Source organism: Bombyx mandarina, chromosome 25 (assembly GCF_030267445.1).
Source record: "Bombyx mandarina strain Sakado chromosome 25, ASM3026744v2".
Lineage (NCBI taxonomy): Eukaryota > Metazoa > Arthropoda > Insecta > Lepidoptera > Bombycidae > Bombyx > Bombyx mandarina.
In genome coordinates, this window is record NC_143231.1 from 264,032 (window position 1) to 285,926 (window position 21,895).

General features: G+C 39.3%; 1 protein-coding gene across 1 annotated transcript in view; it reads left to right on the forward strand.

Moving 5' to 3' along the window:
• Positions 1 to 327: 327 nt before the first annotated feature.
• The window catches only part of Poxm (paired box pox-meso), a 29,438-nt gene continuing 7,870 nt past the window's right edge, over positions 328 to 21,895 (forward strand). The window contains exon 1 of the mRNA XM_089738349.1: positions 328 to 547. Coding sequence (XP_089594475.1) covers positions 472 to 547 — 76 coding nt within the window. The 5' untranslated portion in view covers positions 328 to 471. The remainder of the gene's footprint in view (positions 548 to 21,895) is intronic.

A 21,895-nucleotide genomic window follows, 5' to 3' on the forward strand; every position in this document is an offset into this window, starting at 1 on the left:
GCTCGAATTATTCCACAAAAGAAGAAATGTAAACCCTTTCATTGTAACAAATTAAACGAACGTAAAAATATCAATTACAGCCGCGTGTACATAGTGCGCCACTCGCACTCGCATGTACCGCACCCGCCAATGAACCGGCCCGGGCGGGACGCGCCCTCTGCCCGAGCGCAACCGACCAGACCACAAAACATACGTTAATCGTACAAGAATCACAACCGAGAGTCGGCTTTCAACCATCCGCATAGAGTTGAGAGTTGCACAGCGATACAGCGCACGCTTCGAATAAAATGCGACACGGAAAAGCGTGTGAAACGAAGCGGTTTGATTGGCGGCGTTGCGGGCTCCGCGGTGGGCGGAGCGAGGCCTGCGCCGGCGCATGTAGGTCCCTCACATGTGTCGTGGTCACGCGCCGTGACGAACGTCGGCCGTGAAGTTTCTGGTGATTGAGTGCGGCTTCTGGACATCACCGGGATGATGCTCGGAAGCATGGACGGAAAGGATTACGGTGCGCTCCACGCCGCCGCCGCCGGCTACACGATGGACCCCGGTGAGCGTGCATTACACTTTATTGCTATTTTCAAAATACACTACAGCAGGTGCAGTCTAATAAGAAGTACATAAATGGTATACCAGAGTGTAAATAAATAAACAGAGCGTATTTTCTACGATGAACTGTACGTATTGTTAAAATTACTGAAAATTTCGCCAAATAAAATTAATATTAAACTTTATCTAGGTATGTTAATACCTATAACTATAACTATAACTATAACTATAACTGCTAATACCTATAACTTCTCTGAATAACACAGATTCCACTGTCGTCATCGGTTTCACGAACCTATGTGAAAGTACGCGAGTATTATAAATATACCTACTGGAAACAACTATGCGATTAGATACAAACAAAAAATTAAACGGATTATAAGATAAATTGATTTTATCTGGATACAACTCTAATATTCGTGAAAATAACTATCTATCTATACGTATGCAGCACAGGAGTGTAATGTCTCGCTTGTGAGCTACTACATGGTTTTGTTGTGGGTGCCGACACCGTAGAGGTTGGAAATACCCCTAATTAAATGAATCAAAATACAGAAGTAAGGCAGGATAGTACTATTTACTGTTGTATAGTGAGGCGGCACGGGTAGGTGCCGCCACACTGCCGGTGTCTGCCGCACAACATCCATGCGTTCCAGTATGAAGGGTGGGAGAAAGCCCTTGTCCAAACTATTCGAAATAATGACCTTGTGGGTATAGGTTACGCCACTGCGGTCATCCACAGTGCGTTTCCAGTATTTCAGTCCTGTATTTTTTGCCACGTACCATCCGGCTTTGGAATGAGCTCCCCTCAATCCTTAGACATGTCCTTCTTCAAACGAGGCTTGTGGAGAGTACCTACCCAACGGTAGGCAGCGGCTTGGCTCTGCCCCTGGCATTGCTGAAGTCCATGGGCAACGGTAACCACTCATCATCAGGTAGGCCGTATGCTCGTCTGCCTACAAGCGCAATAAAAAAAAAGGTTGAGGGCGGTATTCACGTTGAGGAGTATATGGGCTTCATCGAGCGCGTTAAAATGGAACCACCAGTTCCATCACCAGTCTTTTTTTTTATATTTTCCCCATTTCCTCCTATTAGATAATATTAGTACTTCGTCTCGCAAGGCTTCCGTGAACACATACCTATGATAATTAAATGATCCTAAAAAAAATATAGCGGAAATCGAGATAGTTCGAGCGGTTAATGCAGTTCGGTTTATCTTTTATCCTGTTTTGTATTTTCAGTTAATTATTGAGTTAACTCCCTAAATAAATGTCGCGTATTGCCTTATGATTTTAGGCGGGAATCAACTTTATATATTTATTGCGTAGATGGATGGATGAGCTCACGGCCCACCTGGTGTTAAATGTTTACCGGAGCCCATAGACATCTACAACATAAAATGCCGCCACCCACCTTGAGATATGAGTTCTGTCTCAGCATAGTTGCAATGGCTGCCCCACCCTTCAAACCGAAACGCATTATAGGCAAATAGGCAGGGTGATGGTACCTACCCGTGCGGACTCACGAGACGTCCTACCACCAGTAATTTATAATTTTGCGGGTTTGTTTTTATTACACGATGTTATTCGTTCACCGTGAAAGTCAATCGTGAACATTTGCTAAGTACGTGTTTCATTAGAAAAATTGGTACCCGCCTGCGGGATTGGAACACCGGTGCATCGCTCAACACGAATGCACCGGACGTCTTATCCGTTAGGCTACAACGACTCAAATAACATTTTATAATTTTTATTATTACAAAAAAGCATAACATTTTGCGGTAGGCAGCGGCTTGGCTCTGCCCTTGGCATTGCTGAAGTCCATGGGCGACGGTAACCACTCACCATCAGGTGGGCCGTATGCTCGTCTGCAAAAGCAAAAAAAACCAACCACAATGTATTATATTGAAAAAGACCTATATGAGCGCTTTTAAAACCGCCATGACTCTATGACCAATTCAGTTTGCAGTTTAAGGGACGAGCTGGATTTGTGGTACTTGACGGTTTGCAGATGCTAGGAGCAGTCCGCGGACCCAGTGGTGTTTTTAGGGATCTAAAAACCCCTTGCTCTCTCTCGTCCGACGTCAGACTTTCGTTCAGGGTCAGAGCCCGCGTAGAAAGTAGGACACTTCCTAGGATCAGACCCTCTTAAAAAAAATCTCGTTGAACGTATAACGTTGAGGTATCTGATATTTTACACTATAATTTCGGAGGGTACATATTAATTAGTGATGTTCTTCCTTAAATAAATCAATAAATATTCGATCCAACGGCATGTAGTTCTGGCGTGGGCTTTTTTTTTTATTGCTTAGATGGGTGGACGAGCTCACAGCCCACCTGGTGTTAAGTGGTTACTGGAGCCCATAGACATCCACAACGTAAATGCGCCACCCACCTTGAGATATAAGTTCTAAGGTCTCAAGTATAGTTACAACGGCTGCCCCACCCTTCAAACCGAAACGCATTACTGCTTACAGCGCTAAACCTGAAGTAATGTTTAAAGTGCATGAGATGATCGTCCACCTTGGTGCCACTACCGCCCGCCGTGGTCCATCTCCACCGTACGATCGTCTGCGTTCAGAGACAGATAATTTCAAGCAGCATTTTTGTCTAAACACTTCTTAGTGCTCTTGAGGCGCTGGATATCTGAATTCTTCAAATGAGATTTTTAAAGCGACGAGGAGCAGCCTATCTGTACTCCTGGTATTGCTGGTCTCCATGATCGAAGGTTACTGCCCACCATCAACCGAATCGTATGCTAGAGCGTATGCTATAGGTACCTAAAGGGTCATAAAGAACAATACCCTGCGATAAATAAACCACAAATTTATCATAATTTTTTCTTCGAAATGTGTACCTATAATTTTAATGAAAATAAAAGTCACTAGGTAAATATATTACTAACATACATGTGTATATAACATATAAAAGCTTAGTTCATTAACTCCAGCGATAAAATCTAGATAGTGGTTCAAATGTCAGATGTAGTATCCTAATGTAACAGCTAATGAGTGGTCAGTGCGTCTAGTACCGATCTCAGGCGAGCGATATCGCGTGACGTATGTGACTCGTGACGCGTCACTCTGCACATCACACGCATGACACTTAATTTAGGCTTTTAGTGCTTCCTTCACTTAAAGATTCCAAGTAGGTATACCAGTTTCCGTGTACTATTTCACCGCGTGCAGTGACGGATTGTATGTGCACTACGCTCAATGTATTGCATAAAACAGTTCTTCTTTCTTGATTTTCAGTATTGCAATTAGCTTCTTGCGATGCAATTCTTACCAGTGTCGAGTTCATAAATATCTTCGAATATTGGAATTGGAATGAAACGAGGGAAAATGAAATGAGATAAGGTTCATTACGGATTCCAGAAATATCAAATCATAATGTGATAAACTATAGGTAATTATTTTAAGTAAAGTGAGTATGAGTGTGTGAAAACGATACGTGTAAGAGGGGAGTGAGCGAAGAAATGATGTATATGGTAGAGGAGTATGGAAGAAGAAAACATGAAAACATGAAGGGCAGGAGAATGACGATGAAATGATGACTTATCTATACTAATATTATCTATACTTCTATACTAATATTATAAAAAGGAAAGATTTGTTTGTTTGTTTGTATTGAATAGGCTCCGAAACTACTGAATCGATTTGAAAAAACTGTTTGGAAGCTACACTATTCCCGAGTGACATAGGCTATAATGTTTTTTGAAAAAATTAGGGATCCTTACTAAAACTCCAATAATGTAACCCATGGTGTAAAAAAATTACCTAAAATATTCTTTACATCGCGTGCCCTGCGAAAACTATTGATGATAGAATAAAATAATGTACTTCGACTTTGTAGAACACATTATTATTTACAAAAAGTGTCGCGACAGTAAATGTCTACCTATTATAGTTATGCCGCAATAAGTGTTATTTTATTTAAAAAATATTTTATTTAAAAAAATAAAATAACGTCTAATATCTTTGAAAATTTTGTTAAAGACCCGAGCGGAGCCGGAGCGGGCCGCTAGTTTTAATGAAACTTAAAAATTTCAGGAATTGAGTATATTATTTACATTTTCATTAAATTAACCATTGCTTTGAGGTAATTCTCTATTCGGCTACTGGATATGTACACACATATGTATATTAAGTAAGGTCATTAACTAAATCCGTGGCTTCAGTAAAATGGCACTGAAAATAAATAAAAATGTTTTATAAAAACTCAAATAAATAAAGGAAAATGTATTATAATATATATACAATTTATCAATATCTCGTGTTAATTACCTGGTTTAGTTAAAATAGTGATTAGGGCGAAGCGCATTGTTGCACCGAACGCGAACAGTTTATCAATAGTTCAAAGGGCTTAGGTTATCGACACACGATAGTTCGGCGCGCGCGTCACTACTACCGCGCTCGGGTTAACTTAATTACGTACATATAACCAATATGTACATTCCGTTGTATATTTTTATACATTGTATATTTGTATATTTTAGCTTCAATACCAAAAATTTTATTTAAAAAAAACTCGCAAAATTGTAATGATAACCGATGACTGATATTGACATTCATCTATACTAATATATAAATGTACAGTGGTTTTTACGGATGTTCCGTTATAACTACTAAACCATGCATCCGATTGACTTAAAACTTGGTATCCATGTAGAAAATACATGTAGGTACTTAATGGATAGGCTAATATTTATATGAGTGTTAGACTCCCTAATAATAATGACAATAAATAATAATGTTAATTTTAAATGCCAAGCGAAGCACGCGAGTTCGGTTAGTCTTCTTTTAAAAACCAATCTAATGTGCCATCGGAAACTGATTAAAACTGTAAAAATAAAGATGTAGGTGAATTATTCTTAAAAAATTACCGATCTTGCCACATATACATGTTGGCACACGTCAGGGATGGCTGAGCGCTAGTTTCCGTCATCACTCGTATTTGGTTGAACTCAGTTTATAAAAAGTCAATAAAACCTTTTGAATAATAATTATTGAAACTCAGCACACAAACTTTCACAATGACAGGATTAACCGACAGTTTCCGACCGACAGACCGACTGACTGACTGACTGACTGACTGTCAGAGACTTACTGTCTGAGACGGACGGAATGACTGTCTGACACGGAATGCCACGACTCTGTCCACGTACCGCCATTTTATACTGTGGCGTTACGGAGTCTACCTTTCATTTTGTGATATTTATCAAAACAACATTTCATCATTTAAAATAATAATCAAAACCACCGTCTTAATATTCCACTAATAGTCGTTAATAGTCGTTATCCACGACATACATATATTGATAGTTTTATAAGGTATTTAATATTGTGAGTTGCCTGCCATAAATAAAAAGAACAACCGCTTTTATTAACTATAGGTACTGTAGCAGAATCGATACGCTTCCAGCTTCATCATGAGTTCCACGTTTTCTGTGTTTCTGTGTTTGTTTACATCAGAAATTCACAGTTGCTTTGGCTGTATGAGCCCTTTGCCTATTTAAAACATGCTACTTAACCAAAAAAAAATAGTTACCGCCAAAACCACTAAATGAAGTGAATAACTTTTTGGAGGGAACGCGAGGAGTGAAGTTGTGTGATTTGTTTTATTTAGTCTATTTAGTGCTTCTTCAGGTTTAAATATGTAATAGCGGTGATTTATTAACTGTTTAGAATCTGTGAAAGTGCACAAATGTGGGAATATGAAACAAAACCGCTGAACGTAACTTCTCGGGACGCTGGTTACATGGGCACAAGTCGTGCCGGAGAAAAAAATTAAAGAAGAAGAAATGAAGTGAAAACACTTTTTCATTTCAATAACATTTCTCAAATGTCCATGAGTTTGCAATTAGCGCATACTTTGTGTTTCTTAGGATAATTGAACCATCGCCCTTAGAAATGATTTCCATTTTTGACGTGACAACGTCTTATAATTCGATGGAGCCGGCTGCACGCACAAAAAAACATGACTCATTGAGGCGTTCCATTTAAGGCTTGAAGTGCAAGCGAGAGCGCGCAACGAGCGACAAAGAGGCACAATCGGCTTCCGCATTCGGCAGCGTTCGACATCTGTCTCTCTCCTACTTGAGTGAGCGATGCATCCGCGTGGACAGCTGCTATACAATAATACATTTACATGTTGTCGTCAAGTATGAAGTTCAGTGAAAAGTGAATGTGGTGTCAATTTTCCATAAGAAATATTTATCAAACAAATAAAATTAAAATTGTCTTTTGAAAATTAAACCATTCCATCAGTATTTTCTTATGACGTTGTCACGTTCATCTACGGTCAGTAAACCGACTTTACAGACAACCGATTTTAATACACTAGCGGAACTGGACTATTTGCCAGGCCCTCAGTCCACTGAGGATATTTCGTAACTCTGTGTGTGTGTATGACGCGACGATGGTTGCAATGAAATTTAGTTGGTGCGTTAAAGAGAGTTTTAGTAAAATGGCCAGTTCGTGGCTGTAATGTGAGTAACTGAATTCATCTTATTGTCGCAGGAGAATTTATATATTACAACAAATCATGCACAATCACCGGCCCCCAATTAGGATTCCCTGTGCTATGGATACAAGAGACTGACATACTTACTTATATACGTTTAAATACATATATTTTTTTATTGCTTAGATGGTTGGACGAGCTCACAGCCCACCTGGTGTTAAGTGGTTACTGGAGCCCATAGACATCTACAACGTAAATGTGCCACCCATATAGTTACAACGGCTGCCCCGCCCTTCAAACCGAAACGCTTCACGGCAGAAATAGGCAGGGCGGTGGTACCCACCCGCGCGGACTCACAAGAGGTCCTACCACCAACATATATTGATAAAAAACGCCCAAGCAAAGAGCAAACAGACCTTTTCATCATACGAATGTTTGCACCATGAGGGAATCGAACCCAGGACCCTCGGCACAACAGTCAGAATCACTAACTACCGAATCAGTCATTTTGAGACAAATAACAATTTGTACAGTAGGTATTATTGCGTCACGCTTATACAAATATATTCGTACTCGTAGGTATTTATTGACCCCGAAATTTGTTTGTTAATAAGCAGAATGGAAAATTATTTACTTTAAAATCCTTATCGTTTTAAAATTATAATACACGTGAAAGTCTGTTTTTTTGTTTATTTTTTGTCGTTATTTCACATCGAAATGAGGCAACTGAGTGATATGATTTTTTTAGTTATTCGATTAGGTCAGCATTAGGAGGCTGACATCCGCTGCAGAGCCGGGGGGTCGGAGGAGGGGGCCTTGGGCTCGCGGTCTGCTCCCAACATCTGCAGATCGTCAAGTCATAGCCGCGCGCCCCCTAAACACGGGGTCCTCCTCGTAGAAGGTTCTGAACCCGGCCCGAAAAAAAAGAAAAAAGAAAAACATTCCATCCCCACGAGAAACTACACTGACATTCATTCTTAAGCCGCGGGTTACAACTAAGTTATTAAATATCACGTAGACCGTACCTACAGATTTTCAATGAACCGTTGTATTTTTTTCACAATAAATAATTGGCAACCGCTTATTAACTATTAACAGCATAAAAACTAAAGCACTCGTAGACGTAGCCAATATACTGGGTTCGTTGGACATCTTTATATAAGCATTTATCTCCCCAAAGAACCTAAAAATAATGTTTCTAGATATTTGTTGTTTTTTTCTTTCTAGTCGATGGTGACCACCGTCAGTTTTAAGGAAACCGAAGCGAGAAGAAAAGTTTTAACGCTGCGACCTCTTGCTTGTGTCACGCGTATCATTCCATTCCGCCCATAGTGTACCAGTGCAAGTCGTCTATTAACGAGTCGAGTACTGACTATATTGACATCTCATGAACACATCGGCTAGAGTCGTTTATCATTACCGCACTAAAGGTGCACCCGACAAACAAAAACAAACTCGCAAATATCTCGGAGACTCCGTTCCCGTGTCTTCAGAAAGCTTTGGCCCCATCGTTTGGCATCAGCTGCCCTCATTAACCCCAGTAAACACTGTCGGGCAGCACCATAACTCATGGCCGACTAATTATTGCACGGCACGCGCCATAGACACGCGGACTCACTAATGAAAACCGCCTAGCGCTCTCCGCGCGATCCGTCTGCAATCGTAACAGACGGTAATTTGTTAAGCTGTGCCATTTATGGGGTGGTTATGGACTATTTTGAGATATCCTCTTTGGTTTTCGACCCACAATGGTGACTTAGTGTTTTGATTCCATGAACTGGATAAGTTGTAATGATTTACATGAGTGCCCAAAAGAGATGCCAATTGTGAAATAATTTAAAAAAATGGCTGAAATATATTACGAATTGAAGGCTAAATAAACAACGACATAATCAGAGCCTAAAAATTAACAAAGGACAGTCTAAGCCCGGGCCGCAGAACGACAAGACGAAAAATTATATTTACTAAAATGTAGTTCATTTAAAGCTGCTCTGAGAAATAAATTGTTTGAGAGGATCCCTTCGTGATTGATTGATGATGAAGACGTAGCGTAGGCCTCCCACAAGTTGAACCGATGACTTATTGAGGCTCGCGGGGATCGAGGAAGCAGCGCAGGACCGATCTTTGTGGCGAGGCTTGCGGGAGTCCTACGTCCAGCCGTAGTCCGTCTGTGGGCTGATAGATAGATCCCTTCATAACCTTTTACCGTTGTACCAAAGTAGAGTTCATCCATACTACCGAGAATTTGTAGTTAATCTGCAATGAATTTCCAGAGAACTTTTCTGCTACGGCCATCCAACCATCCAGCTTTGGAATGAACTCCCATCCACGATTTTTCCCGAGCGCTATTACATGTCCTGCTGCAATCAACGTTTGCAAAAAATTCTCAGCAATAAAACAACAATAAACAACAATAAAAAATTATAGCGATTTGGCTGTTCCTCTGGTATTACTGTCGTCCATTTGCGACAGTAGACACTCATCATAAATTGGGCAGCATGCTCGTCTGCTTACAAAGGCATTAAAAAAGTTCAGTTTTCAATAAATAAGATCAACGAAAATATCCAGTATATTTTTAAACATATATTTAGTTCATAAAGCCGGCAGGTTCATGTTCGCAATATCCGAAATAATTAAATCGACAAGAACTGTTAGTTAGCTCACTAAGCGAATCGTTTCCTGGCGACACTATTGTCATTCGGATTAAAAATAATACAAAATTATAACAATAAGGATTTCTTCAATAAACAATAAAGAACATAATAGACAATAAAGAACCTTCTTCTTCAAACTTCTACAATTTAAAATGAGAATCAATCAATGTATTCGAAGTCGAAGATAAAATTTAAATAACTAATTCTACATGAGAAGCACCGGATTTCAAATAAATAAAATGAGTCAACAAAATTGATTCATCGCTCAAACCACAGTCGAATTGACAACTTGCTACTTTTTTAACGTCTGTTAAAACTGAAAGAATATCGTGCCCCATGTCGAATCGCGCTGTGACTACGGCAAAATTTCATCGAGCAATTATTTTCCTAATTGTACTTTTGTCTTGTAACATTTAATGAAATAAGACGAATTGTTAACATACATTACGTGATAATACCTTGATAACACTTGCCAAATCATTTAGACTATTAATAACCGTCGTTCAAAAGTGCTACTATTCATCATTTTCAAAATAGATTCGCAACTGGCTTACTGTGATGTTAATAACCTTTTCAATTACATATCATTAGGTTGGATAATCTACATGTGTACTCTGGCAAAGTAACTCAACAGATACACTTATTATCTGTATATTAATACGTGAAGGAAAAACGTTGTACCCCTTTTTACGAAAATTGCGCGGACGGAGGAGTATGAAACTATCCACACTTATAGAGAATATAGAAAAGGAGTGCAGAATGTTAGTTTTTTTTTAAATTATGCTAATAAATTCATTAAATCAATTATAAAAAACATTACACACACTACGATGCATTTGAAACACACACGCATACCTATATACTCTTTGTTTGCTGTCAAACTTTTGTTAATGTTTAAAGTCTGGTCAAATTGAGAATATATTAATATTGTTTATCTTTAATATTATTTGTCTATAGTGCAGTCTTGGCGAAATCTGTGATTATAGAAGTATCTTTGACAATAGAACCATAATAATGTTCAAACTTATAATTTCAATTAATTATAGTCGAATTTCGACTTCTTCACTGGTGGTAGGACCTATTGTGAGTCCGCACGGGTAGGTACCACCGCCCTGCCTATTTCTGCCGTGAAGCAGTAATGCGTTTCGGTTTGAAGGGTGGGGTAGCCGTTGTAACTATACTGAGACCTTAGAACTTATATCTCAAGGTGGGTGGCGCATTTACGTTGTAGATGTCTATGGGCTCCAGTAACCACATAACACCAGGTGGGCTGTGAGCTCGTCCACGCATCTAAGCAATAAAAAATAAAATAAAAAAAAGACTACCGAGGGACCACTAGTTGGCTTAATAACATAAGATAAAAACGTGTGCGAGCACAAAAGCTGGAACGCAGAATCGCCTCGCCATTTAAGCTTGTTTAGCGAAGAAGCTTAAGAGAGCATTCCGGCCACCCACCTCTCTGAAATCAGTTCATCTGGTCGAAGTTAATCTGCATAAAATCCTACCGGGTCCGGTGGTCAAGTGGGAGCGATGTTTGCGAACGCATTAGCCGAGCCGCGCTCCGTCAACACTGTAATGGCGGTAAACACTCCAAGCGCCGTCGGCCATCGCGCTACTGTGGCCCGCTCGATATCGCAACGGGCCTTACTATATTTATGATGAATACAAGGGTCCATTAAGCAGGTACCTCTTCTATATTAGCCATGGGACCAGGTGTCACGATGGCCCGGGACACAATATAAATGCCGCGACACGGTACATATCTTGCCGGAATTGAAATGACCACGAAACAATTTAATCGGTGGTCTAGTCCAACGATCCTGGATACTATACCTACTAATAACATGTGTCTGTGGTGAGGCTGTCGTTCAATCCTGGTCGGAGTTCGTATCTCTGTCAGTGCTGCATATTTGCTATTCGAAGTGTAAGTATTCGTTCTTGACTCATATATTTGTACTCTACACACATACGTGAAGTTGCTTTAGTTCCGGCCGGTAGACGTGGCAGTCAGAATATTGCTGTTGGCAATTGACTTAAAGGTGGTATTGATTTTGAGGGTTTTAGAGGGCATCGATTGAAATGTACAAATCGATTATAAAAATCAGTTAAGCCTTAAATGGTCCTTTCATAATTTAATTAGGGTGTTGTCAAAGAAACTGCGACGTACCTACCTTGCAGGAGCATTTCTTTAGATGTGAAGCAGTAATGCGTTTCGGTTTGAAGGGCGGGGCAGCCGTTGTAACTATACTGAGACCTTAGAACTTATATCTCAAGGTGGCTGGCGCATTTACGTTGTAGATGTATATGGGCTCCATTAACCACTTACCACCAGATGGGCTGTGAGCTCGTCCACCCATCTAAGCAGTAAAAAAAAAGAAGTAGGTACCTTCATACATTTGGAATGGTTTTTTCCCAATAAGAATACATTGTTAAGTCCCTTTAATACATACACCTCATAAGCGCCTCACAGTTCTACACCTCTGTCTACCCGCAGTACTGTTAGTTACGTCAGTTACGTCACGTAAATCTAGATGTAATATATTCTTCGTTTTCGCGTGTCGTAAACCTAATTAGAACTACTTTTACCTTATACCTAATCTCGCATTTTTATTGTCATTATATTATTTCCGAACTATAACTTCACAGTTGCCGTACCGTGGTCACGGACAGCAAAGGTGACGTCTTCTTTAGTCCTTCACCGTGAATACTAATTTAGTTTATTTTACTAAAAGTAACCTTTAGTTTTGTAATTGAATCTAGTTAGTCTAAAATTCACCTTAACTAACATTAATACCAGGCGGGTCATCTTCAGAATTAAAATAAAAACTATGTGGGGTGATATACGATAAAGGGAAGATCTTCCACCGAGCGGGTGATATTGGTCGGTAGACCAACACGGTCCAAATGTTGTTGTTCGGAACTTGTATATATAGAAGCTTATCTTGCTTTAGTTAACGTTATCCGTGCTGAGATTAGCTCGCAAGTGCCAGTGCTGCTCGAAGTCTGCAGTGAGTTGAAACTGAGCTTGAATGCTCCGTGATTGTCGCCAGTGTTGCTTGAAGTCTGCGGTGAGTTGAAATTGAGCTTGAATGTTGCGTGAGTGTCGCCAGTGCTGCTCAAAGTCTGCGGTGAGTCGAGACTGAGCTTGAATGCTGCGCGCGTATCGTGAGTAGTCCGTGTGATGCACAGCTGCCACGCCGGAGATGTGTGACTCCAAGTCGTGGGCTGCGATGAACTGTAGCGGCGTGATGAGGCAGTGAAGATGCGTGTCGTAGGCCCAGGAATCATGGTGAATCGGCTGCGATGGTCCTGGTGAGGCTGCGATGCTGGCTTGCTGTGGGACGACTGTCGATGACTTGTTTTTAACTGTGAGAATGCGGGAATTGTGGTAGCCAAGGCTCTTGATGCGTTGATGATGAAGTGTGAAGATTGCAATTGTTCCGTCGCAGGTCACCAGTTTGTAGGTTTTCGACGAAAGGAAAGATCTTCCACCGAGCCGTTGATATTGCTCGGTAGACCGACGGTTTTTCGGAACTTGTATATATGCAAGCTTATCTTGAAAATGTCGTAAGCGAGATTCATCTGTCAAATATCTTGCGTTGTATTATGGCTACCCGCCACAACTAAATAATTAAAAATTAAATACAGGCCAAATTGTGCAACCAAGGAAACTTTGAAAAAGTTCAATAGAAATGATTTGTTGAATGTTTGTTTTCGGTAGCGCTAGTTGAGCACGTATTCACGAGAGGAACAAACGTGTATTTGAAATATCACATGATATTTATCTATCGGCTGTTTAATATCACCTATATTATGATATTTTTATTGACTTAAAGGTATACTTATCTGGTTTTTGTGGTTTTCTCATGTACACATCATGTTTGAGCATTAGAATACACCATGTTTATAATGTCGACATTAAAACTTAATTCTACCAGAATGACGACTGTTTTGTTTCAACAATAATAAAAACTAGTGATCCCGCAATAGTCGAAATTCGACCATAATTAATTGAAATTATACATGAAGTTTAAACATTATTATGGTTCTATTGTCAAACACTATAATATTACTGATTTCGCCAAAACTACAGAACTATAGATAAATAATATAAAAGACGAACAATATTATTCTATTCTCAATTTGACCACAGATTTTAAACATTAACAACAGCTTGAACAGAAACAAAGAGTATATATGCATGTCAAATACCTACATCGTAGTGTGTATAATGTAATTTTTATTGATTTAATGTTTTATTATGCATAATTTAAAAAAAAAAATTACCATTCTGCACTTCTTCTCTATTTTTCTCTATAAGAGTGGGAAATTTCATACTCCTCCGTCCCCGCAAGGTTTGTAAAAAGGGGTACAAAATTTTTGCTTCACGTAATAATAAATAGATAGCGCAGGGCTTAAGTCAGTCGAGTAGATTAAAATGTAAATTTATTTTAAATCAAAAGGATTGAAGCTTCAACACGTATGAAGTAAAAAGCACGACATTTTAAAAAATCATTTAAAAAATTTAAGAAAATACATTGTAAATAATATGTAAGATTGTACAAGTGCTGAACTTTCCGCATGGTTATCACTCACCATTAGATGGCCGTGTTGGACTCGTCTGCCTGAATTGGTAATAAATAACAGACAGTAAATACAGCAAAGAAGATCCTCCACATAAAGCGGCTCACGTAAAATCCATATTCAACTTAAATGCGATTTGCAGACAGACAAACATACAAATAAGGCACGGATAATCCCTTAAACGGTGTCTGAAATCATTTCCCAACAATAATAAACGTTATTCCCCTGGCACACAGTTGAAAATCAAATGGTTTAAATGAAAAACAAGGGCTGCCTTTCTAAACAATGATGTAAACACGTCTAATTGACAGGAAATTGTAACATTATTCGTTATTTGTGCATGTACTTAGGCGCGATCTCAGGTTACAGTGCCACCGTACAGGGTTCGACTCCCGATGCGACAGTATTTGGCAAATAAACTACACCGCTTGACACTAGAAGTGCTCTGTGTTCATATTTCGTGTAATGGAAAATATAAGTAGGTAGGTATGTATTTACATAATTACAGTTTCATAGAATTCATTCCTTAGATTTGGTGCTGACCAGTGGCAGATCTGTAATGATAAATGCAGACTAATTTTTTAAGTAATAAGGTATTATTATAGGATTACTAAGATATCTCATTTTTAGTATTTCTGATACTTACGTCGAAAAAAAATAACAACCGTTCTCGATTTGATTGTCTTCGACACTTAAAGTTGGTAATTGCCATTTATTGGATTGCTATCTCTGGTAAAAGAGTCTTTAACCCATCCTGTCGGGAGATAGATACGCACGCACGCATTGAATTGGGTACCTACCTACAGCGCGAACATACAAAAGTTCACATTAATCATTTAGTAACTAAACGATCGAACACCATTAGATAAGAGTCGTTCCAATTTTGTGTTTATTGTTTCGACACAGCATTAGCGCGGGACGATAATGAAAAAATGAATAATTGAACAAGATGGCGCGTGCTGGGCCGCGGATAACCTAACGATAACCGTTGACACGTCACGTCAGATGTCCACGCCACTCTCTGGTGAGCCGCGGGAAATAGAAAAGACTCGACAGTAGCGATCATGAGTAGACTCGGTCACTACAGTGTGGGTAATCAATAAACCCATTTTGTTACTTAAGATGGAAATCCTAATAATATATGCGATATGCGTCATACAAAAATAGTGGACAGGACGCATGGGTGCTGGTGGGAGGATCTATTGTGAGGATCTATCCCGTTCGACTAATTTCTGCCGTGAAACAATCATGGATATGCGGCTACAGGTTGCTATAGTTATAGGTCCATCTAATTAAAGACATTTACTGCCAATCAAATTAAAAAACCAATAAGATGGACCTCTATAACTGTGTAGCGTACGTTATTAAAAATGATTTACTGGTGTAAGTTATTTATTGGTGGTAGGACCTCTTGTGAGTGCGCGCGAGTGGGTACCACCACCAGGGACGTCTTAAACTAGAATGGGGCCCTTGGGCACACAAGAATTTGAGGCCCTTTTGGAAAGTAAAAAAAGCGAATTATAATAACATTTTTTTACTGAGTATGGCCATTGTAGGTAATCAAATACAGTATGATATAATATGTCATTAATGATATTAGAATGCTGCTGGTTTTTAGGTTACGATTTCGATAACGGTTTCTTTCGGGATTTCTGTTGAGCAAAATCTTCTATTATAGGCATAGTATATGCCTTGTAAATACCTTCTGATTACTGATTTGTGAAAAAAGTGTAATGTGCTCGACAAAAATGTTTTGAGCATAAACGTGTGAGAGAAATTGTCGGTCTTTCGGGGCCCCCTGAGAATGGGGGCCCTGGGCACGGGCCCCGTGTGCCCTTATGGTAAATACGGTATTGACCACCACCCTGCTTATTTTCGGCCGTGAAGCAGTAATGCGTTTCGGTTTGAAGGGTGGGGCAGCGCAGTAACCACTTAACACAAGGTGGGCTGTGAGTTCATCCACCCATCTAAGCAATAAAAGAAAAAAAAATGTACTTATACTAGTTACTTAGATCTTTGTCTATGTCCTGGAAATACATAAACATGACCAGAACTACTACACTCAGGCCTCGACCACCAAACATCTCCAACAAATATTGACTGCGATCAGGAAACGAACTCTGTGAAACAACAGCCAGTTCCACCAGGCATTTGTCTAGACTAATCACGATGTTAACGAGGCTATAAAACATGACATTTAAGCTTTACTGTTTTCTATCTGAGGTGTCGCGTGTGCAGATTCAGGTTAATAATCATATCCCCTATTCATTACATATTCCGTAAAAGTTCCTACCTCGTCCCGGTCATAGCAACGATCGCGGGCCAGCACTAGTGCTCCTATAGGTACCTCGAGACCTCAAGGGCTCTTACTTCAAGTGTCGGTAGCTGTTTGCTCTGCGGCCGCGTTTGTCGGCGCACTGTCGTCGTGTGTGGTCGGTGACGGTCAGCGCCCGGACAGCAAACAAACACTACTGTTCTGTGGCGCGGTATAGTTTTACTGCATGACGTTAGAACTTTTGATGATTTGTATGTGATGCCAGCCATTCTATACATATTGGATTAGAACGTATTAAATATGCACCTTCGATATCCTGCCTCCAAGGTACGTAGGAATATTACGCCTATGAGCATACCAAAAACCCCTAGCTCTTAGCTTAATCACTGGTAGTACAACACTTTGCAAGCCTGCACGGAAGCAAGGGCCAATATCCAATTATGGCGTCCAATTATGCTTGGTCCATATAAATATAATATATACATATAAGTATGTATAGGCTCTCGGCGACTTCTCAGGTCTCCATTCGATTTATAAATTGAAAACAGTGCGCTGAAAATGCACACAGTCCATGGAGAATGAGAACAAAGGGATTTTTTCTACCATTTCAAATGCGCCCCTGTGCCTTATCGTCTGGTGATAGCTCCGTTCGCTCTGTGACCGGGTCGGCACTGACCATGCTGCACATACGTCTTGAGGGAGGCAGCGATTATCACATTTTGATTTCCATGAGTGTCATTCGCCGCTTAAAATCGACTGAACAATTTATTAATTCGGCCGCGTGTGGTCAAAACAACTGCTGCAACGACTGGTGAATTGTTGCACTTATTTGCATTGTTTTTACGTAACAAGATCATGAAGTTTAATGGCACCGTGGTTAGGGATAGATAGGGCGATTGGATTTTAATTTTGGTATCACACGATGGCTTTCATCGTAAAAATCGGTCCTGGGTCCAAGCATTAAGTACAAAATCACTTAGAAAAATTGATACCTGCCCCGGGACTACTGCGACGTTACACCGGACGTCTTACGTATTAGGCGACACACGCTACTAGTGTTTGGTTAGAAAGTTGTATTTTAAAAGGTACATAGATAAAGCCGTGTCAGATCAATTGAGAACGTCTAAATATTGGAAAAGCTTCGAGTTGAACAAACAATGGCAAAATTATGAAACACAATATACTTTTGTTTACTACGCACTCGAAGAACGCTGAGACGTGATTGGCCGGCTTTATTGACAGAAAGAGATAGACAATGTTGTTCGTCTAATTTGAAAATCCACTTCTGTCACAGAGCCAACATCTTTCATTGAAATTCCTTCATCTTTCTTCAATCTTAGTATTTTTTAATTATGGTTATTAGTCACGTTGGGCTTCGTTGACTCCTTACCGGAGTCCATGGACAGCACAGCGGGACTGCCGCTGCTCTCCTTATAGCTTAGTTGAAGTTTCATTGCGTGCATTAATGCATTGCAGCAAACAGGATGGTGGTACCGGTCTATGCGAGCTGGTAACATGATCTACGTACTGAACACTACAATAGAAATAATTAACTTGATTTCTTATGTATTTTTGGCCTTGCGATATTAAACAGACCATTATTAGAGTGCTGATAGGGCATATCTTTCGCCTCGCAACGTCCGTGAAGTATATATAATAAAAACATCAATGACCTAGGCGGACCCGCTCATGGGCTGATGCGAATTATCAACATGTTATCGACAAATTGTTAATCTCTATAATATATAAAAATGAATTGCTGTTCGTTAGTCTCGCTAAAACTCGAGAACGGCTGGACCGATTTGGTTTTGGATAATTTTGGTCTTGAATTATTCGTGGAAGTCCAGGGAAGGTTTAAAAAGTGAGAAAATATAAAAAAGCTCGGAATTATATAAAAACAAACAATTTTGTTTTTCCTTTGATGTGTTCCCCGTCGGACGGATTCCTTTTGTTTTTTTTAGTTTATTTTATACAAAAGTTTAGGTCTTTTATTTATCGATTGAGGCACTACGAAGTCTACCGGGTCAGCTAGTCTGATTACTAAAACAGATTAACAGCTAGTCGATTTTGTTGCCAACAAAACCATTAAAGTTTCCTAAAAGGCTGAAGTCGGAACTTAAACTCGAATCTCACACCCATTTCAAACATAAAAGAAACTAAAATTAATCAGAAATTCAGCCCAAATGACTTTTATTAATGGACAAAATTTAGTGATGCATTGCGCGCTTTGTTGCGTCAAACAATTCGATCTTCAAACGAAAATCACAATATATAACGCGGAATATAAAATCTTTGAGTCTGAATTAATGAATGCGAACACTAGTAGCTGTCAACAGTTGAACGTCAAAGAACAAGTCGTAAATTACACAGAGAAAGAATGATGTTTCCCGCTGAATCTGTCTCCTTTGCACTAAAACAGTTAACGTATATCGCTATCTCTTTTACAGGCCAATTAGTAAAATTCAGCCGGTCCAAGCTACCGCCACTTGTTTTTCATAGTAGTGCTCGAAATATCGATAAAAAATTATTCTCTTACGTTCGATATTAACATAATCGTGTTTATGTTATTTCTAAGTGCTCTCATTATCATTATTTTTGAAGCAACGTTTATTTATTACCCGTTTATTAGATAATGATATCCAACAATGTTTTCAATATGAAATTTGGAAAATTGAATGAATTTGTTTTCAGAGTAAAATTTGATGAACTGTGTATTCGTTTAACTGCAGGCCCTTGGAAAGCATAGCATGTTATTCTCCATTCACTTTACCTACGTGTCCAATAAAAAATAGTATTGACATTTAGCAGATAATGCTGAGATGTGATAATTTACAATGTTCAAGCATTCTGCTTATAGGAACGTGGAAGATTGTTCAAAACCATATTTTAGCTAACGAGCAAGTGGCTCGATCCAACGGGAGTTGGTGCCATTCTGAGTACTCTAGACCCTTAGTGATCAGTGGCTACTCGAGCCGGGGTGGGAACAGAATGACCAAAAGTGAGCTTTCATAAACAACTTGAGCAATAGAAATAATTCTCAACCTGCAGTCTTAGAAATAACATAAAACTTAGTGGTACGTGATCTGTCTCAAACCTATAATTTCGTGCTTGAAACAGACTTTATAGCTATGTACCGACTTTATACATCACTGTGTCGTTATGAAATTTATAAAAATGTGAAAGAAGGCGTTTTTGTATTAGTTATTAAATTGTTAACCGTATACTTTTCTATTAACGACGCTTAATCTGGGACTCACCTGAAGTTCTGTCTTTAACATCGAGCTATTCCATTATTTTCTCGTGCCTGTCCCCTAATTTCAAATACGCTGAGCTCAGGGACCCATCTTTTTGAAAGGAGATCCGTAAAAACAGAGACATTTATAATTCTCGGATCGAAATGTCGCGAAGGGAACCAAGCTTCACCTCGACTGCGCTGCCTACCCATCAGTTATCAGGACGCGCCGCTTGCAGGATCGGCTTGAGGCAACACAAAAAGCTATTCAGGGCAAATAGCTATACCATAGGACGTCATCAATGGTATCAAATTTGAGATTTCTTATAGTCCAACTAACCACTCGTCTACCCATCGTAGCAATACATAATGTTACACGTGTCCAAACGATAATATTAATTAAGCCACAATTAATAAATAAAAAATAAACTAGTCGTTTCTGTTTGGATTCTGATAAACATTCGTAAGATTTCGAGCTGAGTATCGTAAGACAAACATTAAAATGGCTGCGCATTCATCTGAAGTCAGATATGACAGATAACATATAATTCCACGTGTATAGATATTTTTTTCGCTTCAAATGTCAAAACATTCGGTCATGCGTGTCATAGAATAATAATAAAATATTACGATAAGGAGAAATATGTTCAAATTATCTTTGAAAAAAAGCGGAATCCAATAACAATGTGTAATATAAAAGTAATTAAATTCGAAAATGTTCACTAGTGTTTTACTGATTAAAAGTAATAAAAAATTACAGCGTTTTACAGGGAAAACAATTAAAATTCACACATAAACATAAATTGTATCGCAAAGGAAAACGCGTATTTAAGCGCTCAATTATTTATTGTAATAAATGAGCCCACTAAGTTTCTCGCCGGATCTTCTCAGTGGGTCGCGTTTCCGATCCGGTGGTAGATTTTACGAAGCACGGCTCTTGCTAGGGTTCGTGTTAGCAACGTCGTCAAGTTTGAGGCCCGTGAGCTCACCTACTAGTTAAGGTTACCCTTAGATAGGAAAAAAAAGGTAATAAATGCATAGTGACTGGACGGTGTGCTTAATTAAGCATGTCATCTAGAACAAGAACGACGTCCGTGAGATATCTGCTGAGGCACACCGGGCGCGACGCAAGTTTCCGCAGCCCCGAACATGGCCGTTCCCAAGAGATCAAAAACATTGAAAGCTACATTTGATCTATTACGTTCGTATATATGAACGAAAAGAAAAACATCAATCTTATTCGCTTGCATTATCTCGCTGCAAAAGTAGACAGCATGGAATACCTACCTTACGGGCTAATAATTCGGTTTTTGTTTTTAACAGCCGATATTATTCGACGTGTAATTCGTCCGTAAACACGTAGATTGTGTGCGTATTTCCTTATCAATCCGCATCATCCTGGTACTGTGTAATGAATTAATGAAAACGAAAGATTACATTTATTTTAAATTACAATTGACATCATCGACAACCCCTCTTCACATCACTAGGTGCGTCGCGTCATTCACTAATATGTACATCATCAGCTCTTATATCAAAGTGTTAGTCGATTTTCATTCCAAACGGGAATAATTGTATGCGTTTTGCAAGACACACATTAACTATCATTCCTTTTAACTAATTTGGTATATGATTAATCGGATGTTTATAATATTTTGAATTGCCTAGTACACCTCACCTCAAAAGGTCACAGGCGGGCGCATCACGATGCTCAGCAATGAGCGATCGACTGAAGGAGGAGGAGGAGGAGGAGGAGTACACCTCATAGAATGAGAACAGGAGGTCTCTACCTTATGTACCTATCCAATATCGAAATTTGACAAAAATGAAGCACATAGAATTCCTTAAAAATAATAAAAAGACAAAAAAGTTACGTCAAAAAAGGTTACCGTAAAATACCGTACCTACGCGTAAGTAAAAGACAATTCCTGTAACTAATGTAACTATTGACTTGCTTGGCATATGCAAAATATACTCACATATTACTAATAAAGAATAATGAAATAAAAGACAATGTCCTACTAACACGTGGTCGACATTAGCCCATGTTTAGCTTTTTCTGAGCGATTTTCTTAAGAAACGTCAATTAGAATGACTTCGTTGAACACGGCGCGGCCCTTTGATGTGAGTGTGTGGGGCG